This window comes from Hemicordylus capensis, chromosome 1, assembly GCF_027244095.1.
Source record: "Hemicordylus capensis ecotype Gifberg chromosome 1, rHemCap1.1.pri, whole genome shotgun sequence".
Taxonomy (NCBI): Eukaryota; Metazoa; Chordata; class Lepidosauria; order Squamata; family Cordylidae; genus Hemicordylus; species Hemicordylus capensis.
In genome coordinates, this window is record NC_069657.1 from 163,195,860 (window position 1) to 163,222,777 (window position 26,918).

The window sequence follows — 26,918 nt, forward strand, 5'->3', positions numbered from 1 at the left end:
GCACGTGCCCCGGGCGCCATCTTTTCTGGTCATGTGGGGGGCGCTGCCATGACAAAAAATATTTTTAATTTTTTTTTAATTTTTTGTTAATACAAATGTTTCCTGCTCAGTGCAGCAGCGCTGCAGCAGTCAAGGGAGCGCATCGGCACCCCCTCCCCCACGAGCGGTCCCTTCCGCGCCGCCCGTGCGCCCCCCCCCATTGCTTTGCTGGCGCCTGGCGGCCAGTCAGTGGCCTGGCTTGGCGGCAGCGGCGGGCGCTTGTGAGGAAAAACCTAAGTATAATGCAGTATGTTGGGGGGCGGGGGGGCGCGGGGGGGCGCCATTTCAGTGCTTGCCCCGGGCGCCGTTTTCCCTAGTTACGCCTCTGAGCACAAGTCAGCACGGAGCATGCCTCCAACAGCACTGGTTGGCTTCTCCGCTGCTATGCTAAACCCCAGCAATCTCTTCCCTGTCCCCCCCACCCGCCTCCTGTCTCTTCCCACCAGCAGCAAACTTGTCTGGAGTCAAAGCAAACAAGGTGGATTATTAGAGAGAAGAGACAGTGTGAAGTGGGGTAGGGGGGTGGAGAGAGGAAGGCGGGGTGGTGGTGATAGAGAGAGTTGGTTTGGGCTTCTCTTCGCCACTGCTTTCCCAAGCTACCTTAACTGATGAGCCACTTTAACGAATAAGCAAAGCAGGAAATGGAGCAAAACAATGATTGGTCAGATAAATCGCCCCAGCTTTTCATTGGAGGTGCAGACTGACAGCCTTTCACATCTTTCTGCACTTTATATCCACCCATGTAACCTAAGAACATAAGAACAGCCCTGCTGGATCAGGCCCAAGGCCCATCTAGTCCAGCATCCTGTTTCGCACAGTGGCCCACCACATGCCTCTGGGGAGCCCACGGGCAAGAGGTGAGGGCATGCCCTCTCTCTTGCTGTTGATCCCCTGCAAATGGTATTAACTAGTAGACACAGTCACCAAAGAGGCAGGGAAGCTCTTTCAGTTCCAGCCTTCCTTACATCCGAAATGTACCCAGAGAAGATGGCCAGAAGAGAGCCAGCATGGTGTAGTGGTTAGAGTGCTGGACTAGGCCTGGGGCGACCCGAGTTCAAATCCCCATTGAGCTATGACACTAGCTGGGTGACTCTGGGCCGGTCACTTCTCTCTCAGCCTAACCTACTTCACAGAGTTGTTGTGAGAAGAAACCCAAGTATGTAGTACACCGCTCTGGGCTCCTTGGAGGAAGAGCGGGATATAAATGTAATAAATAAAAATAAAACATTCGGTTCCTCTTGTTTTGCCAGCTAGTTGTAATTTCTCTACATGGAGAATACAAACGGTTCCTCCAATTCTTGATGATAGTGAGTCCTGTTGGAGGTGGGAGCTTTGAAAAGCAGCAATAGAAGAACATTATGCTCAGTTCTGCCAAATGGTTCTTACAAAGAGGTCTGAGAGCTCTCTAGTCTTACTTCGGAAGAGGGGGCACATCACCTCTCAAACACTTGGCCTAAAGGCTGAGCCAACTCTGCACACTGCCCAGATGAACAACTGGAGGGAGGATGAACCATGTTTTAGCAGGCAGGGGTTCAATAGACAACGGCAGATTAAAGGACAGGCAGTAGATGTGGCTGCCTACGACGGCAAAATCCCCCCAGTGGCAAATTAGGGAAATGTTCAGTTAAATGTTCATTTCTATTTAAACCTTTAAAATTGCTGCCGCGCACAACAGCAGTGCGGTGACAAGAGCTCCTGTGTGCAGCCGCCCGCCTCCTTAGGATGGTGCGTGTGGCGGCAGGATTTCAATGGGTGCAGCCGCACAGCGGCATTGTCGGCGGTCTGGAGAAGAGGGGAGGCAGCGAGGAGAGGCGGCGAGCGATACCATCCTCCTAACTGAAGCCCATCTACCTGCGTGCGCAGAAAGGCCTGAAATTGGGCAATCTCCTTCATTTTGGAGGTAAGAGGGCTTCAGTTAGGAGGATGGTATCGCTCGCCAAGTGCTCTCTCCTCTGGACTGCCGCGAATGCCGCTGTGCGGCTGCACCCATTGCCATCCTGCCGCCACACACACCATCCTAAGGAGGCGGGCGGCTGCACACAGGAGCTCTTGTCACCACACTGCTGCTGTGCGAGGCAGAAAATTCAAGGGTAGTAACGGGGCCTAGCTATAATTGAGCGAAAGGGTTCAAAGAGCATGGGCCCCCAGCTCCTGAGGCCCCTCCAGTTCCATCCCTCCCTATTTTCTTCATTATCTCCCTCATTTGGGGGGTGCGCCAGAGAGAGGGATGAACACGGGGCCCCCTCTCCCCTAGCTACGCCCCTGGGTAGCAAGATAGATTTCACTAAATTCCGCCCCCTTTTCCAACTTGAAAAGGGAAATTTAACTCTTGCCGCTCTGGGGTGGCAAATCTTTGGCTGCCTGCTGGCGGCAAAGACCTTAATCCGACCCTGTCTATAGAATAAATGTGACAGGCTTTTTTGCATGATAAAAGAAATTAAACACCTGCCTTAATGCAACATCCCCACAAGTCCTTGTAAATAAACTGCAGTGCAGCTCTACACTCACTGTTTAAAGAGTGGCAATGGGGTGGAGTGTCATCTGATCCCAGGAAGTCAGCAAGAATTTTGGACCAGTGTGTGAAGGGAGCGAAAGGCTGGATGTGGACTGATGTTGCAGTTTAATCCAGACAAGATGGAGGTGCTTGTGGTCAGTATGAGAGCTGACCAGACAATGGGGGCTCAGCCTGTTCTGGATGGGATTGCACTTCCTAAGTAGGAGCAGGCCTCCTCCTGGACCCGTCTTTGGTGAGATGCCTTCCATATTCTTTTCAGGCAGACATAACTGAGTCCAGCCTAGCCATGAGAGAGGAGAGCTGAGAGCTGGTCCAGAGAGGAGAGCTGGTCTTGTGGTAGGAAACATGACTTGTCCCCTTAGCTAAGCAGGGTTCGCCCTGGTTGCATATGAAAGGGAGACTAGTGTCACGCCCTCGATCTCAGACAGCGAGGAGGAAGGGGAAGCTGTCAACTTTCCAGCCGATGCAGGAGAGTCGGGCAGAGCCCAGCTGTCAGTGTTCACGAAACGGCTGTGGTAGATCCAGCTAATGATTCAGAGCAGGCACAACAACCTGAGACAGCAGAAATCGTGAAGGACCAATCCGAAGAGGAGCTCTGCAATCAACCTCCACTGACTCCACAACAGCGGCGTCTTACGAGACGCAGGACTCAATTAGAGACTATTAGGAGGAGCAAACGCCTCTTGCAGAGGGCTGATAAGCCTTGAATTCCTGCCAGCTGGCAGCTCTCGGCTTGCACTATAAATTGCATCACCAGCTTTCTGCTCACTGCTGGAAAACAACATTTGTCAACCTCCGTGTCGACAGCATGCAGCCAAGTCTGGTCAAGACAAACTTTCCGAGCCGTATCCTGTTGCAGCAGCTCCGTTTCGTCTCGTGATCTTCCCTGGCAGTCGGCCAGACCGTGACAACTAGAAGTGTGAGCACTGGAAGATATTCCCCTCAGGGGATGGAGCCACTCTGGGAAGAGCAGAAGGTTTCAAGTTCCCCGCCTGGCTTCTCCAAGATAGGACAAGATTATTATTGTTGTTATTATTTTTTTAGGACAAGATTTTTTTAATTGAACCAACAAACTACCAAAGCATACAGTACATTGCCAAAGCACAATTATATACAAAGTGGTTGTTTGTACATGATATATCTACAAAGATTTACACACATGGATTTGGAAACCCACAAGGTTATGAAGTATATGCAGCTAGTACTGTAACTCGGGGGTGGGGGATTTCAAGGCACATCAGGTAATCGGGGGGGGGGGGGGGGTTTACGTCCGACATCCATTTCCACAATTTGTCCCATTGCTGTTTAGAAGAGATACTCTTGTCTTTTTGCACATAACCATACAAACTTTTCCAGAAGAGATTTACTGTCTCATCTGCGTGAACCTCTTGGTCGCGTCTTCCCTCCCTATTCCTATGCATGAGCATTGCATAAATGACATACAGGTTACTAACCTGATTACGAGAAGGGGAACGTTCCAATTCCCTAGTATGGGGGCACCCGTTCCGTCCCGTTTCCTTGAAGGTTTCTTTCTGGGACCTCAAAAGGAGGTTCTATCGCTCAAACCCGAGGTTAGTTCTTCCCAAGTCTGTTTTTCCAAATCAGGCCACTCTAACAGCTTGCTTACTCCCTGCCACACTCTTTTGGCTACCACACACTCTTTTAAGAAATGTGCGTGGGTTTCCCTGAATGTTTTACCTAGCTCACTAGCTTTCTGTTTGCAGGTGATTTTAGGGCACTCTTGCTGGTCCTCTGGGAGCCATGGCTTAGCTGCATTACGTGGTAGTACTTGATGGTATAAGCACCACCTTGTTTCCCATAAATGGAAAGGGACTTTTTTCTCCTTAAAGAGAGCGATAGGGTGATCGGGTTGCAACAAGTACTGTGAAGTGCGGTGTTTGTAGCGTTTACGTTCTAAATCAGGTTTTAAGAAACCCACTTCTAGAATAGACAAGATAGGGCTGAGAGAGATTCCTGCCTGCAACCTTGGAGAAGCCGCTGCCAGTCTGTGAAGACAATACTGAGCTAGATAGACCAATGGACTGACTCAGTATATGGCAGCTTCCTATGTTCCTATGATTCCACTTTCTTTCTCCCACTTCAAGAACGGACTAAACCTCAATGTCTCAGCTTCAGCATTGGCGGGCCACTGTGTGAAACAGAATGCTGGACTAGATTGGCCTTGGGCCTGATCCAGCAGGGCCGTACTTATGTTCTTACCTGTAACCGGCACTGGTGCCATTTACTCAACCGCCTTCCACATGCAGAACTCACGACAGCAATTGTGCTATCTGATGGAAAGATCTAACTTCCTTCCCCAGCAACAATATATTGTAGTTTGAGCTGCAGCCCTCAGGGCGATATCACAGGGCACCTCCAACGGAAGGAGAGATTGGCAAAATTGCCCATTGCATACACTGCAGATGCAGGAATCAGGAGCCCTTCTTCAGCACGGGCACTTCTCCCTGGTTTGCCACCACATCCTTAGGATATTGGCCATGGCTTTGAAGAATCTTGCAGCCTAAGTGTTGATGCTTTTTCTGTTTTGCTTTGCTTTCTATGGTAAATTAACGTAGTAGCAAATGTAGCATTTGCTACGGGCCCCACGTTTTCAAGGGCCCCGCACGCCCGGCTCCCAACTGGGAATTAAAGTTAAAACTTTACCTGTTTTATTTGGTCCATGTTAGATAAAATATCCCTTTTCTGTTAAATGTGCCTTTTAAGAGAAGGCCCAGCACAGCATCTGTCCAGTGGCTGTTGCTGGTGCCTACCACATTTTTCTTTTTAGAATGTGAGCCCTTTGGAGGCAGAGAATCATCTATCCACCCTTTATTTTTCTATGTAAACCACTTTGAGAATTTTGATTGAAAAACGGTATATAGATGTTTACTGTTGTTGTAATGTGAGTTTGTGGCTTGGCCTCCCATACTCCAATATATAGCAAATGAAAAAATTGAATTACTTTCCTATGCAAGTAAATAATTTATGTTTTAATATTTATGTGCATTTTTAAAAATTTAGGGCCCCTTTATAACATATGCTACAGGCCCCGCACTAGCTTAATCTGGCCCTGTTTGCTTTGCTTTGTTTAAATCATGCAGCATTGCAACCCTAAGGAATGCTTGTATGTCTCACATGATGGATTACAAGTTTAAGTCCCTCTGAGTGGCAGGGGCATAGCTAGGGGAGAGGAGGCCTGTGTTCATCCCTATCTCTGGGGGCCCCTCTGAGTGAGGGAGATCATGAAGAAAATTGAGAGGGGAGATCATGAAGAAAATTTAAAATTGGCGCTGGGGGGCCTGGGTTCTTTGAACCCATCTGCTTAATTATAGCTACACCCCTGCTGAGTGGAGTGGAGATATCCTAAGAATGCTGTTTCTAAGGCACAATCAAATGCAGGCTTATGCATTATAACTTGCAGAGTCACATTCCTTTATAGCACCAAAATAGATGTTGAAGTTCAGTGCTCAGCAATCTTTTCAAAAGCTTAAGAAAACAAAACAACCCTTCACACAGTAAGTTTCTCAATAGCTCTTCTCAGCTGGAGAGGTTCCATATTTAGACCCTGTGACCTTTATTTTTCCTGATGGTTTCAGATTCAGAAATCTTGCTTCTGGTGTGGTTAACTGCCAGACTAGGGTTTTGCAGTGTTGTCAGTCACAGAGCTATTTGTTGCAACATTGGCACATCTTTAAAAAAAACAAAAAAACAAATGTAGTAAGCGGTTGATATAAACTATCAGGCCTGATTTGAGGGCAGCTCAAGCCTTGAAATTTGCTTTGAATATGGTTCATAGATGCTGTTCATCTTGCCCAATACCATTTTTGTGGAGTACATTTTCCAAAGGAGACAATCAGAACCTGGCTCATGGGAATATCCTGTGCTCAGTAAAAGCAGCCTGGGAAATAAAAGGTGCGTCTGAGGTGGCCAGATTTAGCTCAGAAACTGGGCATATAACTTTAAATGCCCAACAACAAATGAAGATGAAGCTGCCCTACCTACTAAGGTGATTCACATGGCCACAAGGAGGTGGGCTGTGGGGGAAGGCAGGAGCCTACCTGCCTTAGAGATGTGCATAAACAGCTCATGCACAGGCTGGCAGGGTGGGGAGTGGTTCCCTTAAGGAGCTGATAAGCCTTACCTTACCTGCCCGTCCCCACTCTGCCACTTTTCCAGGCATGGCACCCATTCCCCAACTGGCTGCATGGGGCTGCAGTGCTGTTCTCCACAGCCTCTATGCGGCCAGTTGGGGACCAACTTCCCCATCAAGTGAACTCGAACATCGGCACTTGAGTCAGTTTGGAGCTTCCCAGAGGAGGCACTGAACTGGCTCATGCACATCCCTAACCTGCCTTCCCCAAGAAGACCAGAGCCCGATCAGGGCTCCATCGGTGTGCCCACATGAGCAATGCTGTGGCAAGTCAGGTGGCAATCAGGACCGGGGATGGGTAAAAGGAAGCCGGACTGCCAGGTTATCCACAATCCACTACGCAAGCATCGTGGTGCACTGGGAAAGCTCTATGCTGCCAGACTGCTCCTTCCGCCCTGGCTCCATGGCTAAGATCGTTGCCAGCAGCCCGGGAGCAGCTGCTGGCAGCATGAGGACCCACATGACCAAAAGGTGAGGTAGGAGGCATGTGTTTGTCCTCCTCCCTCACGTTCAGCCTGGGTTCCAAACCAGTGCTACTCTGGGGAGGAGCAAGCAGCGAGATCATGAGCGATCCTGGCCCTTCACACAACCAGCCCTACCTGCGGTAGCCCTGTCCTACTTCTGTAGGGCTGGTCATGTGAAATATCTTACTGTCTTCTTCCTCCCCTGGAAGTTTTTCACACGGGGCTTTTAAAACCCTTTAACTTACATCTCCTCCAGTCCAGAATGGAGGTGGTGTGTTCACATATTGGCCAGGTTTACCCTGAAGTCCCTGTGAGCAGTTCACACACAATTCAGGTTTTTCACTGCGTGTTAGAGTGTAGCCTGATTTATATCCAGGGTTAAAAAAATCCACTGTTTGTGTCGGTTTTTTGGGACAACTTTGAGTTTGCAGTAAAGCCTCCCAGTAAATTTGGGGTAAAGCCTGCTGTGTGTAAAAGTCCCTGGTGCACTCCCCCACCTGCCTGCTATGAAGCAATATTATAATTTGATTTGCTAATGGCGCAGTGGGGCAATGACTTGATTAGCAAGCTAGAGGTTGTTAGAGGTTCGAATCCCCACTGGTATGTTTCCCAGACTATGGGAAACACCTATATCGGGCAGCAGCAATATAGGAAGATGCTGAAAGGCATCATCTCATACTGCGCAAGAGATGGCAATGGTAAACCCCTCCTGAATTATACTAAAGACAACCACAAGGCTATGTGGTCGCCAGGAGTCGACACCGACTCGATGGCACACTTTACTTTACTTTACAGCTGGCAGGACAGGCAAAGGATCGGGTTAGAAAATGCAGCAACTGTATCCGATCTGGCAGCCTCAAGTCATTTTAAGGGTTAGGAGAGGAATGAGTGGTGGGGCTGTATGCGCACATGAGTGCATGTGATGCCATGGGGGGCACCTTCCCATGGAGTGGGAAGGTCACTATGAGAACATGGGCCCACTCTCCCCTCGCTACACCCCTGACACTAATAATACAATGATAACTGTTCCAATAACTACCTTCTCCCATATGAACCTGCCCATGCCCTAAGACTGGTTGGCCTCAGAGGCACTATTTCTGTCCTGTTGCTCTTTGAGATTTGTTATGTGGGTACAAGAGACTGGGCATTTTTGATGGTGGAACCTGAGAAATGCCCTCCCTGGAGAGATCTATCAGGCCTCTGTTCACACTGAAACGATATGTTTGTAAGCAGAGCTTTTAATGTATAGCGGTGTACTATTTCTTGAAATGTTCTTACCTACTCCTATATTTGTATAATGTATATGCTTTGAACTGTGTATATTTATGTTTTATTTCTTTTAAAATTTGTTTTCATTATTGATGTTTATGTTTTATATGTTTTAAAAAATATATTTGTAGGTCATGTTGGATATACATAGAATTTGTAGTTACGCGGGCAAAATGTTTTAAATAAATAAAAGTCTCCACCCCATCTCAGTGTGTTTAACATTGTTTAATCTGTCTGGCTGAATGGAAAAGATGAAGCATCTCTGAGAAACCCAGAGTTGTGTAAAGGTAAAGTTGTGCTGTCGAGTCGGTGCCGACTCCTGGCAACCACAGAGCCCTGTGGTTGTTTTTGGTAGAATACAGGAGGGGTTTACCATTACTATCTCCTGCTCAGTATGAGATGATGCCTTTCGGCCTCTTGCTATATCGCTGCTGCCTGATATAGGTGTTTCGCATAGTCTGGGGAACATACCAGCGGGGATTTGAACCGGCTACCTCTTGCTTCCTAGGCAAGTTACTTCCCCGCTGCATCATTAGGTGGCTTCCAGAGTAGTGTAGATGGTTATATTTATCCTCAGGTTAATTCAGCTGAGAGATAAGTGTCAGCCCAGAGTTACCCAGTGAGGTTTATGGCTGAATGGGGATTTGAACTTCAGTTTCCTTGGTCCTATTATAAAACTCTAATCATGGCACCTCCCTTATTCTTGAGACCAATTCAGTCCGCCCATCACAGTTGCTATGCAGAATGAGGAAAAGTTGTGCACTTCAGGAACAAATGTGCCCATTACAGCATGAGTCAGGTAACATGTACCCATGTGAACTGGTACCTACATTTTGCTTGATTCCCCACAATCTTCCCAGAAGTGTTGAGAGAATCATGGAAACATCAGGCAGATCCCATGTAGCTTTGTATGTGCACATGCCCAGCTCACATGCAACATAATCACCAATATGTGGATGACATCCAGCAATATGTCATCTGATCCCAGGAAATCAGCAAGAATTTTGGATCAGTGTGTGAAGGGAGTGAAGGACTGGATGTGGATTGACATTGCAATTCAATCCAGACATGATGGAGGTGTTTATGGTCAGTATGAGAGCTGACCAGACAGTGGGGGCTCAGCCTGTTCTGGATGGGATTGCACTTCCTAAGTAGGAGCAGGTCTTCTAGACCCATCTTTGGTTCTAGAGAATCAGGCGGCAGTTGTGACCAGGAGCACTTACCAGGAGACCTTAGTCATGTCTCATATCAGTGGGAGCATGTGACTCCAATCCTACATGAGCTGCATTGGCTTCTCATCAGTTTCCTGCTTAAATTCAGGGTGCTGATTGCTGTCATCAATGTCCTAAATGGCTTACCTTGAAGAGTGCCTTCCACCCACATGATTCTGTCTGCTCATTGAGGTGTTCTGGAAGAGTTCCTGCTCTGTATGCTGTCACTGTTTGAAGCTTGGTTGGCACTGGCATGAGACAGGGCTTTTTCTGTGGTGGCCACCAGGCTATGGAATTCCCTGCTACAGGAGGTTTGAAATAGTAGTCTCTTTCCAGCCTTTAAGACCTACCTCCTCTTCTTCCCCATGCTTCTGGTGTATAACTGATAGGAGTCCTTGATGGTAAACTGGTGCTGCTTTTTAATGGTTTTTATCGTTTGAGTGAATACATAGTTTTTAGTGAGGATGAAGAGGAGAGCTGGTCTTGTGGTAGCAAGCATGAATTGTCCCCTTTGCTAAGCAGGGTCCATCCTGGTTTGTATTTGAATGGGAGACTACATGTGAGCACTAAGATATTCCTGGGGCTGCTCTTAGAAGAATCATGCAGAAGGCCCCAGAAGGCATCTCCAAGGTAGGACTGAGAGAGAGACTCCTGCCTGTAACCTTGGAGAAGCTGCTACTAGCCTGTGCAGACAATACTGAGCTAGTATTGGTCTGACTCAGTATAAGGAGGCTTCCTATGTTCCTATGTAATTTTATTGTATATTCCCATGTTTTTTATTGATTCTCCATCCCCAGCCCCAATTTGGGGCCATTGGAAAAAAGCAGAATAGAAATATCTTGATCTGATATATTGATCTAATCTTGATCTTAATACACTTAATAAATAATAACAGGCTTGTCTTACACATTTGCTAGCACAAATAAGTTTGCACGAGGGAAGTCAATTACAGGTTGGCTCCCTCTCACCCAGTTTCAGGCAAGAGAACTCACCACTTGATATGAGCCAATTAGAGGAGATGGGAAAATAGTATACACAGTAATGGGGAATTGTACATTTAGTGTTTGGAAAGAGCTGGGATATGTTGAAATTGTGGCTGTTTGCTAATTGAGTCTGAGGTCAAAAGTGTTGCAATCAAACCCTCTCAGTATTTCTTGTCCTATTATTATCCCACCCAACACAGAACTGTAAGTTAAAATACAAAGTAACTATGTATGCTTTATTTTGAAAAGTTTCCCCTCTTTAATTAGCTATTTCCAAACAGGATAATGGCAGAAATGTAAAGAAATTGCTCTGGGGCCTACCTGTCTTCTCCAGCAGTCTAACACTTAGGGCATAACACATGAATTCCTAGAGGCCTTATACACACGTACAGCCTGCATAATAATGAACAACGGACAAATGCGTACAATTTCAAGCATCCAGAAAAAGAATGCGCTTAAAGCCTAGACAGGGACCTTTTCAGCCATCACCCTGATTGTGAGGCTGCCTGGAGTTCCCTCTAACTGGGAATCTGGAAACCTATATACTGCATCACCCCATGTGGCAGCCAGCTGAACTACACCAGCCTTGCCAGAGCGTAAGAGTGTTCAGGCCCTGGTCTGACCCTGTCCAGCCAGGTGGTTGTTCATTCACTGGATTTTCCCAGTACTGACAAAATATAAAGGCTTCTGTCTTGGCTCAGGCTTTGCCTCAGTTTCATTGCTTCTTTGGTGCTGTTGTGTTTTCTAATCCTGGTTCCTGTTTGGCTTGACCCCTGGCTTTGGCTCTAATGTTTGGCTGTTCTGCTCCTGCTTTGTGCTTGTTTGCTCAGCTCTGTCTTTCAGCTTGTCTTCCACTCGTCTTTGTCTGCTTGGTTTGGCCTTGGGCTTTGATGTTGGCTCCAGGCTAGCTTCCTGATTGATCCTGGTTCCTGGTTGGTTGTCTTGCTCCTGCTCCCTGCTGCAGAAGTGAAGCTTTCATGAGGCAAGGTGAGCTGGTTGCCTCAAGTGGCAAATTCTTGGGGTGCCAGTGGGGCAGCAGTATGTGTGCTGCCACTGCCCCCGCTGTCTGCCATCTCTGCCATCTGAGCAATGGCCCCCCCATCTCTGCCATCTGAGCAACTCTTTGCTGAGCCACTGCTCAGCAAAGAGCTGCTCCTCTTCTCCTGATCTCTTCCTCCTTCTCTTTGCCACATTTGCTTCTCTCTCACTTCTGGGCTGATAATGAGAAGGGGGAAGAAGTGGAAGAAGAAATGAGGAAGGGGCATCGAGTACTGCAGACTCTCTACAGTTTTTCATCAGCTTGTTTTCAATGTGTGAAAAAGGCTTATTGATTAGAGTTCTAACTTTTTTGTAGAGCTGGATTTCTGTACCACTAGAGATGAAATTTGGCTGACTGAATGGTAATGGACTCCCAGTTTTTCTTTTTTTTTAATATAGCCAATCACAGTGCAAGGGACCCAGATATAACTTTTTGAGCTCTAAATAATGCCATTAATTGCTTTCAGACAGCCAGAAAAATGCAATACAACTTTACTCGCTGTGTAAAGGTGACACTATAACACTCTCATAAGGAAACAAACCAGGAGTGGAAGTCGCCTTCCCCTGTCTTCACATGGTCAAAGACAAACAGCATTACGTATTTTTGTAGGGAAGGCAAGAAGGTATTATAATTTCAAGAATGTGTTTTTATCTATTATTGTTTATCTTTTTATGAATTTCATGTTTTATATTATATTTTGTTTTAATTCTGTACACCACCTTGAGATTTTTATACTAGGCGGTATATAAATCCAATCAATAAATAATAAGAAAGTTCACATATGCTGTAGGTATTCTTTCATGATCGAATTATTCTGCAAAAGGGAATTGTGTTGTGAGAGGAACTCCAAATTCTTTTCTGTTGAGATATCCTGGGAAATGGGAGATCAGACTCTACTGTAGATCTTGGTGTCCCTTGCCAATTTAAAATGCCTTTGAGTGATTTTGAGGGGTTCAAAAAATTTCCAGAGGTTCAATCTGCTCATTCTTCTTGGTGACTCTTTGTGATATTACAGGATTTTTTTGGTGATTTTTTAAAAGCAATTTTTTGGTATTTCCCCCCTTTATTTTTAGGGTTTTTTGTGGTTGTGGTTCCCCAAACCCCCTGTTTCCCATAGACTTTAATGCCTCACCAATCACAAATTTGCCAACAGCAAGTTTTGGCCAGATCAGAACCCTAGCGGTTGGCAAGGGATGGCTGTATTTCACCAAGAAAAGTGGCCTGATGGTGTGATGATCCCTGGTTAATCGGACAATTGAAAGATACGAGTAATTATGTGAAAGATGTTTGTGTTATAATAGCTTAGAACATAAGAACAGCCCTGCTGGATCAGGCCCAAGGCCCATCTAGTCCAGTACCCCGTTTCACACAGTGGCCCACCAGATACCGCTGGAAGCCACAGGCAGGAGTTGAGGGCATGCCCTCTCTCCTGCTGTTACTCCCCCACAATTGGTACCCAGAGACACCCCGCCCCCGAGACTGGAGGTGGCCTAGAGCCCTCCGATTAGTAGCCATCAATAGACCTCTCCTCCATGAAGTTATCCAAACCCCCCTTATTTATAGGCCTTTTCGTGAATGGTCATGCAAATAGTCCTAACATAAATTGTTTCCCTCCTCTCTCTCTCTCTCTCTCTCTCTCAGGGGATCTGCCATTGCAAAAATTGTGGGGAAAAATACCCAGAATTCCAGCATGTTTGACCCCACTGTAAAGTTATGGGTATTTGAAGAAGTAATCAATGGGAGGAAACTCACAGAGATAATTAATAAGGACCATGAAAATGTGAAATACCTTCCAGGGCATAAGATACCTAATAACGTGGTAAGTTGAATATAACCACTGTCATGTGGCCTAAATTTTAAAAAAAACCTTGTGCTATCCCTATTGAAATTTAATTTAAAGGAATAAAAACACACGTTTAAGATAAGAGGCGAAGAAAACCGAGCCCCAGTGAGCTTGCTTTAAAAATTAACTCAGATGTGCTTAGGAAGCCCAACTTTCTTTGTCACAAGTCGGGCTTCATAAGCTGGTCTTGTGGTAGCAAGCATGACTTGTCTCATTAGCCAAGCAGGATCCACCCTGGTTGCATTTGCTACCCCTGCTAACTTGGCAAAGAGGCACCTTTTAATGTGGTGATTCTCTTTATTTAGCAGGGGGAGAATAACTGGCCCTATCCACCCCCAGCACAGGACCTCCAGTGACCGTTGCTGGTGTCTATCTTGTTGTTTTTTTTTAGAATGTGAGCCCTTTGGGGACAGGGAGCCATCTTATTTATTTATTATTTCTCCGTGTAAACCGCCCTGAGCCATTTTTGGAAGGGCGGTATAGAAAATAGATAGATAGATAGATAGATAGATAGATAGATAGATAGACTGGGAGACCACATGTGAACACTATAAGATATCCCCCTCAGGGGATGAAGCCACTCTGGGAAGAGCAGAAGGTTCCAAGTTCCCTCCCTGGCATCTCCAAGATAAGGCTGAGAGAGATTCCTGCCTGCAACCTTGGAGAAGCCGCTGCCAGTCCGTGTGGACAATACTGAGCTAGATAGGCCAATGGTCTGACTCAGTATATGGCAGCTTCCTATGGTCCTGTGTTCAAATAACTGGTTGCTCAGTCAATCACATCCTGCTGTGTTGTTTTGTAAGGGTCTAAACACATTTGTAAGGGCTTCCCATATTACTATGGCTACAGGAAACACTAGTATTATGCCTGCATGTGCATGCAACTTGACACACCTGTATACATACATGCATCTGGGAACGCTGATTGGGCAAGGGTTCCTGGACACATGTATGAGTGTTTAAAGAAGTATGCACATGTGTTTATGAGGGCAACACTTGTTTGCTCTGGGAAATGCTGGAGTAGAACTTGTGCTTCCCACAGTGTAGAGCTGTCATATCCATCTTGGTATTGGAATTTGGTAACCTTCTTGATTATTGTCTTAGGTTGCTGTAGCAGACCCAGCAGAATCAGCAAAGGAAGCAGATCTTCTCATATTTGTTATACCTCATCAGTTTGTTCCTAAAATATGTGAGCAGCTTGCTGGCCATATAAAACCAGGAGCCATTGGGATTACCCTAATCAAGGTAATTCATAATCTTTTAAAAAGTTTAATTCTGTTTACAGCAAAGGTGAAATGGTCAGAAATGCCCATGGTCGATACTGCATATAGGGTTGCCAGCTCTTGTACTGGTTCTTCACAGCAGCCAGACACACTCAGAAGTTTAGCAGTGACACTTTTCACATCAGTATATTTTCATGCCACTCTAACTAAAGTTTCATACCTGGTTTAAAAGCTCAGAAATCAGCCAAGATCTTTCAGCTACTTTGGAAAAGGTCCTAGTGGTGGGTGGGGGGAATCCAGAAATGTAAGAGGAAGTATATTGATATGTGGGCATTGGGAGAAATGTAGACGTTTGATTGTTGGATATTTGAAGATGGAGGCTGATATATCGTGCAAGGCAACATGGGTGGCTTGAACACTGCCCAGACCCCTGTGCATATGGAAGCACTTCCAATGGGATTGTATTGCTGAGCAGCAGTTCTCTGTGGTAAGTGAGTAACTTACCACAGAGAACTGCTGCTCAGCAATGCAGTGTGACTGCCCATAGAACATAGTTCATGCAGTTGTGACTGCCCATAGTATATGCACAGTTGAAATATTAAGTGGAAGAGAGAACTTTTGATTGGATGAGTCAATTGTAACATACAGAGGCTGTTCTCACACACAGCCAAGACCAGCCAAGACCGAGGGAACCACAAGTTCTGCACATGAGAACCGCTGGCAGCCACGCGGCTACTGGCGGCACCTCAGCGGCAATCCCACCAAAGAGGCCTGCCTGTTAGCTAAAGTTAAGGGCATGAGCATACCCTTAACCTGGGCTAAATGCTCATGCATTGGCACTGCATAGCGCCAACACAGGAGCAGCTTCCTGGCCAACATTGGGGGGGCGGGAGGCAAAATGCACCGCACACTCATGCAGTGCATTATGGGATTTCTGGGGGCCATGATAATATATCTTGGCCCCTGACCCTCCATGCTGCTGGGGGCATCCAGTGTTCATCTGAGTGCATGATCCACACGTCCAGCACAGACCCAACAATCATCGGTGGGGGGGGGGGGTAAGTCCTAGCCGCCTTTCTTCCTGCATGCCCAGTAGCCCTTCTCATTAATTGTGAGAAAGGGCCCACAGTATGCATTGCTACAAATGGGATCCAATTTTTTTTGTTCATATCTATTTGCATTATAGAATTAATGTCCAGCATTATGTAATGTCTTACTTTCTGAACATGTAAAAAAGTTTACATGGTAGCAGTTTGGGGGGGGGGACTTAAATTGTGTACCTGAACCAAATTAGGGAAATATAACACATTGCTACAGTTCGATGTACTGTATAACTCTAACAGCAGATTATTGTGCATGACTTTACAATGCATACTGTGAATGCAGGTAGACTCTGAATTGGTATTGGGGACAGAGCCTCCTTTAGCCTCAGAAAGCAGAGACGCCATAGTTGGGATGAGCTTAGTCATCTCCCCACATGGTGTCCTTCCCCCCCACATCATATCTCCCTTTTCTAAGCCTTAGCTCCTAATTTTTCAAAAGCTGGATATTGCAAAATAACACCTCCTAACCAAGTTAGGGAAATGCCACAAATACATAATAAAATCACCCAGAACTATACCAGTCTCATCTTTGCTATAAGTTCTATGGTTCTCTTGGGGTAACAGCTCCTGCATATTTCTCCACCAGCTTGGTTTCCAGTAGTACAGCAAGATCTAATCTACTGAAGCACAAAAAATATTGACCGACATCCAGACTAATGTTGCAAGTGCCAAATAATATTCCACACAGACAATGGGGGAAGGTGATTTTTGCTGATTCCCCACCTTCCCACTGCAGCCCTCTGTGCCTCCCAAAATTACATCCCTAAGGGTCCAACAATATCATTTTTTGGGAGCCACGGAGGGCTGCCGAGGGAAGTGAGGATCAGCAAAATCTCCCTTCTCCATTGAAACTTTCATCCATATACATTGTTAGGCTGGATGGTGACCATTGTTCTGAAAGCTTTTGCTTTGACCATTCTCTTTCTGTTAATTAGGGTGTAGACGAGGGGCCGCAAGGATTGAAACTCATATCAGACATAATTCGAGAGAAACTGAAGATAGAAGTCAATGTACTCATGGGAGCCAACATAGCGAATGAAGTGGCAGATGAGAAATTTTGTGAAACGACCATTGGTAACTATATGATAAACATTATAATGCCCACAAAACAGCCTTCCAAAGTTATCCGTCACTTACCTAGAATGGATTCAGACAGCTACACACACACACACACCTCCACCCATTTTCATTATGTGTGACAATTTGGCTAATATCTGTGCACCTCCATCTGCATTGAGTCTTTAGACACATTTCTTGGTGTGAGAATAATTAATCCACTCTTTGTGTGCTGTTGTCAGATTCTGTACATTATAGGATATTGCAGCTCAGAGATTCTTGGGTTGCCGGTTTTCTTGGAAAATGGGAATGTTTGTGGCATTTAACCTTAGTCACAGCAATCAAAACAGGATAATCTGTGAGGATCCCTCTCTACAAACAGATTGCTGGACTGTGAGTCCATTATTTATGTATTTATTAATCCACTGTGGCACCCAAGGTGCACATGGTTTCCCTATGCTCTTTTCATGCACCCCACAACAACCCTGTGATGTAGATTAGGCTGAGAGACAGTAGATTAGTCCACACTGTCATCAGTTGAGTAGGACAAGTCTACTACCCACTCTTGGAAGCTGTGCATGCTCCTGTTTTGTGATTGTATGTGAGTAAAAAGCAAGGTAGGCGGCAGGGGAAGTGATTTGGTGTGAGGCTCCCATTGGGAAGGAGGGCTCCATTCTACCCAGCAGCTGTACCCAGCTGTTTAATGAGGTAGGAGGGAAAGCCGTTCACCTCAGTGCCAACTTCACTTACACACGATCACAAGACGAGAACACACAAAGCTCCTAAGCATGGGTAGGACACTTGTCCTACCCATTTAATAATTATGTGAACTGGCTTAGATGACTGGCTCAAGGTCACCCCGTGAGCTTCATGGCTGAGTGGGAATTTGTTTAATTTATATACCACCCAACTGACCCTTGGGGAGGTTTAGAAAGCCAAACATACCATATTAAGTTAAAAACAATAATACAATTTTCTTTTTTAAAAACCCAATACAATAAAAGCAGCCAGTAAAGCTGACAGCGAGTCAGCAGAAACTAATATACACAACAGGTTAAATGCCTGATGGGACAAGAAGGCTTCAGCAGTGGCTTTCATAATGAGCCAAGGGGCTGCTAAATGAGATGCAGCTGCCTGTCTCTCCCCCATTCCTCCCTGCCCTGATGTTAATGAGAGCTGCCTTGGAAAGACCCCTGCTTGACATCTGCACCCAGATCTTCACCGTCCTAGTCCAGGTATTGATCTGAACCCACAGTCCTAGTCCAGGGCATAAATCGCTATGCCCTACTGGCCATTAGCATAGTGAGGTTAGAAATGATCTTTTCATTCAATCCATTTCACTGCAGCTCAAATTAAACATGAAGTTATTGGTACCTTTCTCCTAACTTTTTTAAAAAAGCTAAAGGGAGCCTTTGAAGGCTGCCAGTTTAAGGAGAGATTTGGCAAAGGGAGGAGTGGCTTTTTCCTTTTTCCTTCCTGCAGATTTGCCACAAAGTGGACAGCCATATATTTTCTGCTGTAGGAGAAAATAAGCTTATTATGGGGGCAGTTGTGAATGAAAACATGGACAAAAGGTTAAGTAGTCCTTTGATCCCACTATTTTTCTATGTAAACTTTTTAGTATGCCAGGTTTGGACCTTAATCCCTCATAACATTAGGGGTCAGGGCAGGGTGTAGCTATAATTGAGCAGATTGAACCCATCTTTGAACCCAGAGCCCCCAGCTCCTGAGGGCCCCCCAGCGCCACCCCTCCCTATTTTCTTCATGATCTCCCTTACTCTGAGGGGCCCCTGGGGAGATGGGTGAACACGGGCCCCCTCTCTCCTAGCTACGCCTCTGTTAGGGGCTGTTCTGTTTTGTTACTTAAAAAATTGCAACTTGCGTTTCCATCTGGAAGAACTACCTAAGTGCTTAACAATATCTAAACAATGTTTAAATTAGTTATACTGTAAAACCATTACCAAAAAACGACAGACCAACTAACTTAAGTAACTCCACAAGTGTTAGATACTTGTACAGGATCTGGTGCCAGCTAACAATGTTTGTTTTTTTGTTTCCATATTGCCCTGTCATATAGATCACCTTTATTTGATGCTTGCTTGGTCAGCTCACTAAAGACTGCTTCCAATCTTATTCTATTGCATGTGTATCTTAAGAAGTATGTGCATGTCATGTAAGAAGGGCTACTCTGTCGATTGCAGAGCAAAACCTCATGCTCTTCTCACTAACTTTTGGGATGTTGTTGAATATGAGCCTTCTCAGTGAAAGAGATGCACATGTAATGCTTAGTTTCTGCATAATACTTGCATACATCTGGCCATAGATGCAGACATCTGTGTCTAAAAAGAAATCATGTTGGAAACAGCTTCCACCATATATCTGAATCCTAATCTATTGTGCTTCTTTCCACAGGCTCCAAAAACGCCAAGAGTGGGAAGATCTTTAAAGAATTAATGCAAACCCCAAATTTCAGAGTTACTGTGGTGGATGACTGTGACACTGTGGAAATCTGTGGAGCCTTAAAAGTTAGTAATGACAAATCAAATAGTGTTCAGACAGTTGCCGTTTTGCAGTCCTTTGTGGCTGACTAATAGCACAACCTTATACATGTTTACTCAGAATTAAGTTTCACTGTGTTCAGTGGGGCTTATTCCCAGGTAAGTGTGTGCAGGACTGCAACTACTAAAATGCTGCATAGAACACTTGCAGCGTTCATTAGCGTTGCTTGACTATAATCTGTAAAATGGGAGAACTGTATTTGTGTATACAGTACATTAAAACAGCTGTGCTAAGTAAAATGGCTTTTAGGCACCAGTGGTTTCAGTTGGAGATGGTTCTAATATTATCAGGGGGTATTAAATTGCTGCTGCTAAATAAGTAACTTAACATGGATGATTAGCCATTACAAAAGCTCCTTTTCTGTATGGTACTCTCGTTGACTGGGTACAATCCTTATGAGATTTTTCCTGACTTTGAGATAGGCAGTTGCAAAAGAAGTCCTATGATCAAAACAAAGGATATTTCTCCCCTACATGTGTGAGGCTTCAAACAGATACCTTCAGAAAACTTTCTGGACTCAATGTAAATTAAGTGATGGCTTCACTAAAGCTGGAGACAGATGATACTAGCATTGAAGGTGGTCAAATAGGGCTATCACTGTACACCCTATTGCCCCACTATGATCTCTGTTGGAACTGATTTTGCAAGTTTCTGATAGAAGAAAATGTGCACACTATGAGCAACAATGGCTCTATCATACCACCTTCAACTGTCTACCTTCAGCCTAGGGGCCAGTTCAGAGATACATTTCCTTTACTCCCTAGCAGTTTTTTCTTTGAAATGTTCCAAAGTAAGAGGTCCTGTGGAGCAATGTAATGTGTGATCCATCAATACAAACATACTCTCAGGAGCATACTCTGAGTTACAGGGCTGTCCTTAGGGTGGGGTGACCGGGGCAGTTGCCCTGAGCCCCGCACAGGCCCCGGTCTGGGCACACTGCAATGCAGCCTGCTCTCCTCTCTCCCCCAGTCCCAGCCACTTATCTTTCCCCGCAGCCCATCTGGAGCCCATCTTTTGTGTCTGTGTGCAGCTTGAAAGGCTCCCAGGCAAGCTGCTAGAGCTCCTTCTCTCCCCACCTCTCCGCTGTTCGGCGGGTGGGCAGGGCTTCCAGAGAGGCCTCCATGCAGTCCTCCCTGAAGCCTGAAGTTCAGAAAACAAGCAAGCAGGCAGGCAGAGAGTCCCAGCCCTGGCTGCCCTTGCCCACTAGAACTCTCTGCAGACCCTCTGCCCAACCCAGCCCCACCCAGCCTTTGTAATAGAGATATGATGCGATTTCCTTTTTGTGGTTATCCCCCCACCCCTTGAATATTTAGGGACGGGCTTGCCATAGGGCTTTGGCATTGAGCAAAGATGTTGGGCGGGTTAGGAGGAATATGTATATTTAAATAGAAGCAGATTGGACAAATTGTTGGTTTTTAATTTTTTTAATTTTTAAATTTAAATTTAAATTTTTAAAATGTTTTTCTTTAATTTAAAAAACCCAATTCAAAAAGTCCTATAAGTGGCTTGCTTCATGGCAGAAAATTACAAAAATGTCTGGAACTGAAGCCCCCCCTTAGACCATCATTCCACCCTCATATTCCACCTTCCATCTTATTTGTTTGTTATTTCTCTGTGTAAACTGCCCTGAGCCATTTTTGGAAGGGCAGTATAGAAATTGAATTATTATTATTATTATTATTATTATTATTATTATTATTAGGAAGAATCTGCCCTTTGCTTTCATAAAAAGGGTAAAACACCCCCCTTTCTGCCCCAGCCTTTAGATCACCTGTCCTGGAATGACTTGACATAGGGCTTTGGTATTGAGCAGAGATATAGGGCAGGGTGGGAGGAATATGTATATTTAAATTGAAGTGGATCGAACAAATTTTTGGTTGTTTTTTAATTAATTTTTAAAACTCATCCAAAAAGTCCTATAAGTGGCTTGTTTCATGATGGAAAATTACAAAAACTTCTGGAACAAGCAATATATAATTTATGTTTGTTTGTTTGTTTGTTTATGCATGCACTATGTTAAAGTTGATTTGCAACCCAGAAGGTTTGAGAACTGTGAAGCATGTGTTGTGCTTTTTAATTTTTATTTCTTTAGAAATGCATTATATGTCCAAGCTGGTTGGACATGTCCAAAACCCTCACTCACACGATTTACACTGTGTGTCATCAGTCAGTATGATTCTGTAATGATATGAAATGTTAAGGAGGCCCTGCACATGCTGATTTGCCCCCAGCCCCACGCACCGCTAGGGATGGCCCTGCTGAGTTAGGAGAAGCACTTCTGAGGACCGCATTAGTCCTTTGCTCATTGTTTCTCTGCGTAGCAATAGATCTAATTGCTATGCAATTAGTATACTTGGGGGCATGCTGGAGCAATTATGTAAAGAAATGCAGCTGGTCAGAAGCATGTGTGAATGGTCCCTTTTGCTAAACAAAGTGATCTTTGGTTGAGGCAGTGGCCAGAGGTGCCTTTTATCAGCTTCGGTTGATATGCCAGCTGCGTCCATTTCTTGAGATAAATGACCTCAGAACAGTAGTATATCTGCTGGTCACCTCCAGACTTGACTACTGCAATGCGCTCTATGTGGGGCTGCCTTTGTACGCAGTCCGGAAACTGCAGTTAGTCCAGAATGCGGCAGCCAGGTTGGTCTCTGGGTCATCTCGGAGAGACCATTTTTCTCCTATCTTAAAAGATCTACACTGGCTGCCGATAGGTTTCCGGGCAGAGTACAAGGTTTTTGTTATAACCTATAAATCCCTAAACAGCTTGGGCCCTGGGTATTTAAGAGAACATCTTCTTTGCTATGAACCGCACCACCGCCCACTGAAATCATCAGGAAAGGTTTGTCTGCAGTTGCCACTGGCTCATCTGGTGGCTACTCAAGGATGGGCCTTCTCTGTTGCTGCCTCGAGGCTTTGGAACACGCTTCATGCTGAAATAAGAGCCTCCCCATCTCTTACAACTTTTAAAAAGGGAGTCAAGACACATTTGTTCACACAGGCTTTTAATTAGATATTGTTTTAATTGTTTGATTTTTAATAGTTTTAACCTTTTAAATTTTAAATTGTTGTAATGTTTTGACCTTTGTATTTGTTGTTTTTATAGTTTTGTTGTAAAACGCCCAGAGACTTGCGTTTTGGGCAGTATGCAAATATGTTAAATAAATACATAAATAAATAATAAATCTTAAGGTTGGTTGTTTCTGCAATCTAAAATTATTAAGCACTTACAATCAGCATGGGCTATCTGATGACTTTATCTCATATGCGCTCGCTCTCTCTCTCTCTCTCTCTCTCTCTCTCTCTCTCTCTCTCTCTGTCTAACTGGATGCAGAACATCGTGGCAGTAGGAGCTGGGTTTTGTGATGGCTTGAGCTGTGGTGACAACACCAAGGCAGCTGTGATTCGTCTGGGACTCATGGAAATGATTGACTTTGCCAAACTCTTCTGTAAGGGCCCTGTATCAATCAATACATTTCTAGAAAGTTGTGGGGTTGCTGATCTGATCACCACATGCTATGGTGGACGCAACAGGAAGGTGGCTGAAGCCTTTGCACGCGGCGGAAAAGTAAGACCCCATTTCTTTTCACGATTCAAATCCTTGTAACGTTTATAATACTGCAATGGGGAAAATCTGGATGAAGTGAAACCATTGGTGATGACTGACCAGCCCCGCTTGGTAATGGCCAATGTTGCAGTGATGCCAGTGTTAGGACAGAACTGCATGTTACTGTTCTCCCTGCAACAGACAAGCTCAGGGGCAGTATAATGCTCAGCTATAAAGAAAGCCAACCAAAGGGATATTTGCAAAGAAAATTGACTAGAGCGGGGGAGGGGGGGTCCTCTATCCTCACTGAGCCTACCTTGCAAATGCTTCTCCTTTTGTCCTACATCAGGCCTGCTCAACTTCAGCCCTCCTGCAGATGTTGGCCTACAACTCCCATAATCCCTGGTTATTGGCCACTATGGCTGGGGATTATTGGAGTTGTAGTCCAAAAACAGCTGGGGGGCCAAAGTTGAGCCTATTCTACATTCATGTTACCCAGTAAGCATGTAGCTGAAGGCATAGAGCTGCCCCACTTACATATGCTTTGCATGCTAGGTTCAATCCATTTAAAAGACTTTTGGGTAACAGACTTCTGCTGGAGATCATGGAAGCCTCTGCTAGGCAGTAGACAACAGTGCAGAGTTCTCAATCTTGGGTCTCCAAAGGTTGTTGGATTTGTGCCTGGGGATGATGGGAGTAATAGTCCAATAATATGTGGATACCCCAGACTGAGAACCCCTTTAATAGTGGACTAGGTGTCTGTAGAATCCAAGGGAAAGAGTTGTGGCATGCAAGGACAAGGCAGTGGAGTGGAATCAGGAATATTAGTAGTTTAATGAAATAAATATTATGTAGAGAGAAGCAAGTACAGACTGCTTTTCTGTGATCGTGCTGGGGGCTGTTTCTTAGTCTCTCTACTCCAGGACTGGAATACAATTAGCTAAAGCCCCATTCAAATGCTGGCCTGGGTCAAGGAATGGTTTAGCCAAAAACACCAGTGTCCTAGTGATTGGACGTGGTGTAAGGCTGCATCATCGGCTAGCATAATGCGTTGCTCTGGCCTTAGATCGAACAGACCCAGGTTCTGAGCTTCATTCACCCATAAAACTCAAATAACTCAAAGGCCTGCTCAGTAGGGATGTGCGGACCGGTCCGGGGGTTCGTGGTCAAACCGAACCACCACCACCCTGGTTCCATCGGACCGGAACTGAACCACCAGGTCCGGTCCGGCAGTTCCACAAAAAAATGTTTTTTAAGTCAATTAAGTACCTATAGCCCCTTCGGGGGGGCTTGCTGAAGCTGCGGGTGGAGGATCCACACGGGTTCCCTCTCCCCCCGCTGGCCTTGGTCATCACCGCCACGGCCGGGTAAGTAATGCCTTTTCGGCCCTTTCGGGCCTCCCTAAGATCGAGCGGCTGCCACGCATGCACAAATGCTCTCTGCCTTCTGGAACCAGGCCAGACGGATCCATGCACACCCCTACCGCTCAGCCATGAAGGCTTCAAAGTATTACACACAAATGAAGCACAGCTAGTTTCAGCTGTTTGAAAAAGAAAGGGTTTGGATATATGTATTAGTTGCCTTCTGATTTCTGGGCCCTTTTTGTATCTTAAGCTGAAGAAAAAAAAGCTGTCACACTTTGAATGTTGTGCTGATTGTCATATGAATTGCTCCAGACCTACATAAACCAGACCTGTTGTTTATGACCTATATTACTTACTTAAGTTTATTTACTTTATTTCTATACTGCCCTTCCAAAAATGGCTCAAGGTGGTTTACACAAAGAAATAATCAATAAATAAAATGGATCCCTGTCCCCAAAGGGCTCACAAGCTACATGATGCCTGCTTTTGTACTGAAGGACTAGATGATCCTGATAAGACACAATGTAATTTTGAAATGTGTGAAATTTGTTTTTAATACAGTATGTGCAATTGCTTAGAAGTCTATTCAAAGAGTCTGCACTAAAAAGACAAGGCAGACTGAGCTGGCCATTTAGCAATTTTAAATGCTTTACTCATAGCTTGAAATGGAATTTAGTCACACAGCTTCTGGTAAACCTAAAACAAACAAGCACCACTTTTTGTTTATGCAAGTCCATCGAGCAGCTGGAAAAAGAAATGTTGAATGGGCAAAAGCTACAAGGACCCCAGACAGCAGCTGAAGTGTACAAAATCCTGAAGCAGAAGAACATGATTGACAAGTATGTAACTTGATTTTTCTGGATCCCAAATACACTCTGGCTGGCATACTATGCAAACTTCTGTGCACGTTGTAACACAACATGCATGCAGTTGTGCAAGTGTGCTTTTGCACACGCAGAGAAATTGCACACATACAGAAATCATGGTCATTATTTCCCCTGCCTATACTATTGTGCAACTGCATGTGTTAAACTTTTGCATGGGTGCAAGAGGGCACTTGTGCAACTGAATGCACGTTATAAAGCATGCCTGGAAGTTTGCACAATACGTCAGCCACTGCCTGAACAATCATAGTCATTTCTAGCACTTTACTGGCTTCTTGGGACATACAAGAATGAAACAAAACAAATTAAGATGTCAAAGGTGCACAGAAGATAAGTGTTTCAAAGAGTATAGCTCTTTCCTGGCTAACTGAAACAGTTGATCTGGAGATGGCATGGAAGCCTTTTGTTCTGTTTTCCTTGAAATAACTGAATCAGAATTGCCCGAGGAAGAGTTATCATATCTACAATCTCATATATTATGCTGGCTTTACAAGTTAGGCTCCATGCAACCTGCAGCTTGACACTGGGCTGGAGAGTGATGTGTCCAGGCAGACATTCAACAGGTTTAGCTCCCCACTCACTTGCTAGATGCCCCAGAATAATTTCTACCTGATGCATATCTTTAAGGCAAATTGCTGCCCTCAAATGCTGTATAGAATAAGGAAGATCAGGAGATAGAAAATATAAACATGTCATGTGTTTTAAAATGGATATTTGTAATACTGTAATAAATCAAAGCAGACAAAGATTTACTGGATAATCATAAAAACTGTATATAAATTCAGAGTCCAATCATCTAATTGTAAATGCATGATGTATATTGAAGGTATCAAAATATAGTCATAGTCTCAGGTTATCTTGTAAATCCTTTGTTTTTAGCAAGTAAGATCAGCCAAATGGGTTTCGACATGTGATCTTCATCGGTGACTTCCTCTTGCTGATAACTCATTAGTACAAAAGGATTATAAGATAAATTGGTTGTTCTCCCCTGCAGAGAAATAGAAGTTCTTTCTACTTGTTAATTTTCAACTTCTCATTGCTGCCTCATGTGGAATGACTGATGCTGAGATAGGAATGGCCAATTAGTCGACCTCAGCAGTCATCGTTCCTACATGTACAGTCTGGATGATTATCCAGTAAATTTTTGACTACTTAGATCTATATATTACAAATATCAATTGAAAACACATTACGTGTTTGTATTTTACATCTCCAGATCTCCCATATACTATATAATATTTGCTCAGATCAGGTAGGCATCCTGTGAATTGTTTGCTACTCCAAAATGCCACTTACTATATATAGTAGATGTCCAGTCAAAAATCCAGCAGGTACAGCAGTTTCACCCATCACTCTTCCATCAAAAGTTCCTCTCCCCTGTATTCAGGTTCATGGCAAACCAAGGGCTTTCTCAGCCCACCACCTCAAGAAAGGAAGGAGGCAAGATGGCCAAGTTCAGACAGCTCCTGACTTGCTGCTGCCTCTCCTTGCCTGCTGCTAATGCAAAACAAGATGGCGAGTGTTTGCTAGTACATTTCTTCCTCTCAAAATAACACAAATTCAGGGTACTTTTGTGATGGAGTTGAAAATGTTTGGGGTATGCCCCCCCACCCCCACCCCATTTGCCTTAGCTCTTACTGGGGAGATGGTGCTTGGTACTGCCCTTCAGTGTC

The 26,918-nt window shown here is 44.9% G+C and overlaps 1 protein-coding gene across 3 annotated transcripts in view; it reads left to right on the plus strand.

The window, feature by feature from the left end:
- Positions 1 to 26,918, plus strand: part of LOC128323720 (glycerol-3-phosphate dehydrogenase 1-like protein) — a 73,253-nt gene that overhangs the window by 42,474 nt on the left and 3,861 nt on the right. For 2 of the 3 annotated variants that reach the window (XM_053247376.1, XM_053247383.1), the window contains 6 exons: positions 13,312 to 13,489; positions 14,617 to 14,757; positions 16,774 to 16,912; positions 19,307 to 19,419; positions 22,785 to 23,018; positions 25,094 to 25,200. In XM_053247376.1, the coding sequence (XP_053103351.1) occupies positions 13,312 to 13,489; positions 14,617 to 14,757; positions 16,774 to 16,912; positions 19,307 to 19,419; positions 22,785 to 23,018; positions 25,094 to 25,200 (912 nt within the window). Of the gene's footprint in view, positions 1 to 11,461; positions 11,619 to 13,311; positions 13,490 to 14,616; positions 14,758 to 16,773; positions 16,913 to 19,306; positions 19,420 to 22,784; positions 23,019 to 25,093; positions 25,201 to 26,918 lie in introns of all 3 variants that reach the window. The other variant, XM_053247390.1, reaches the window with a different exon arrangement.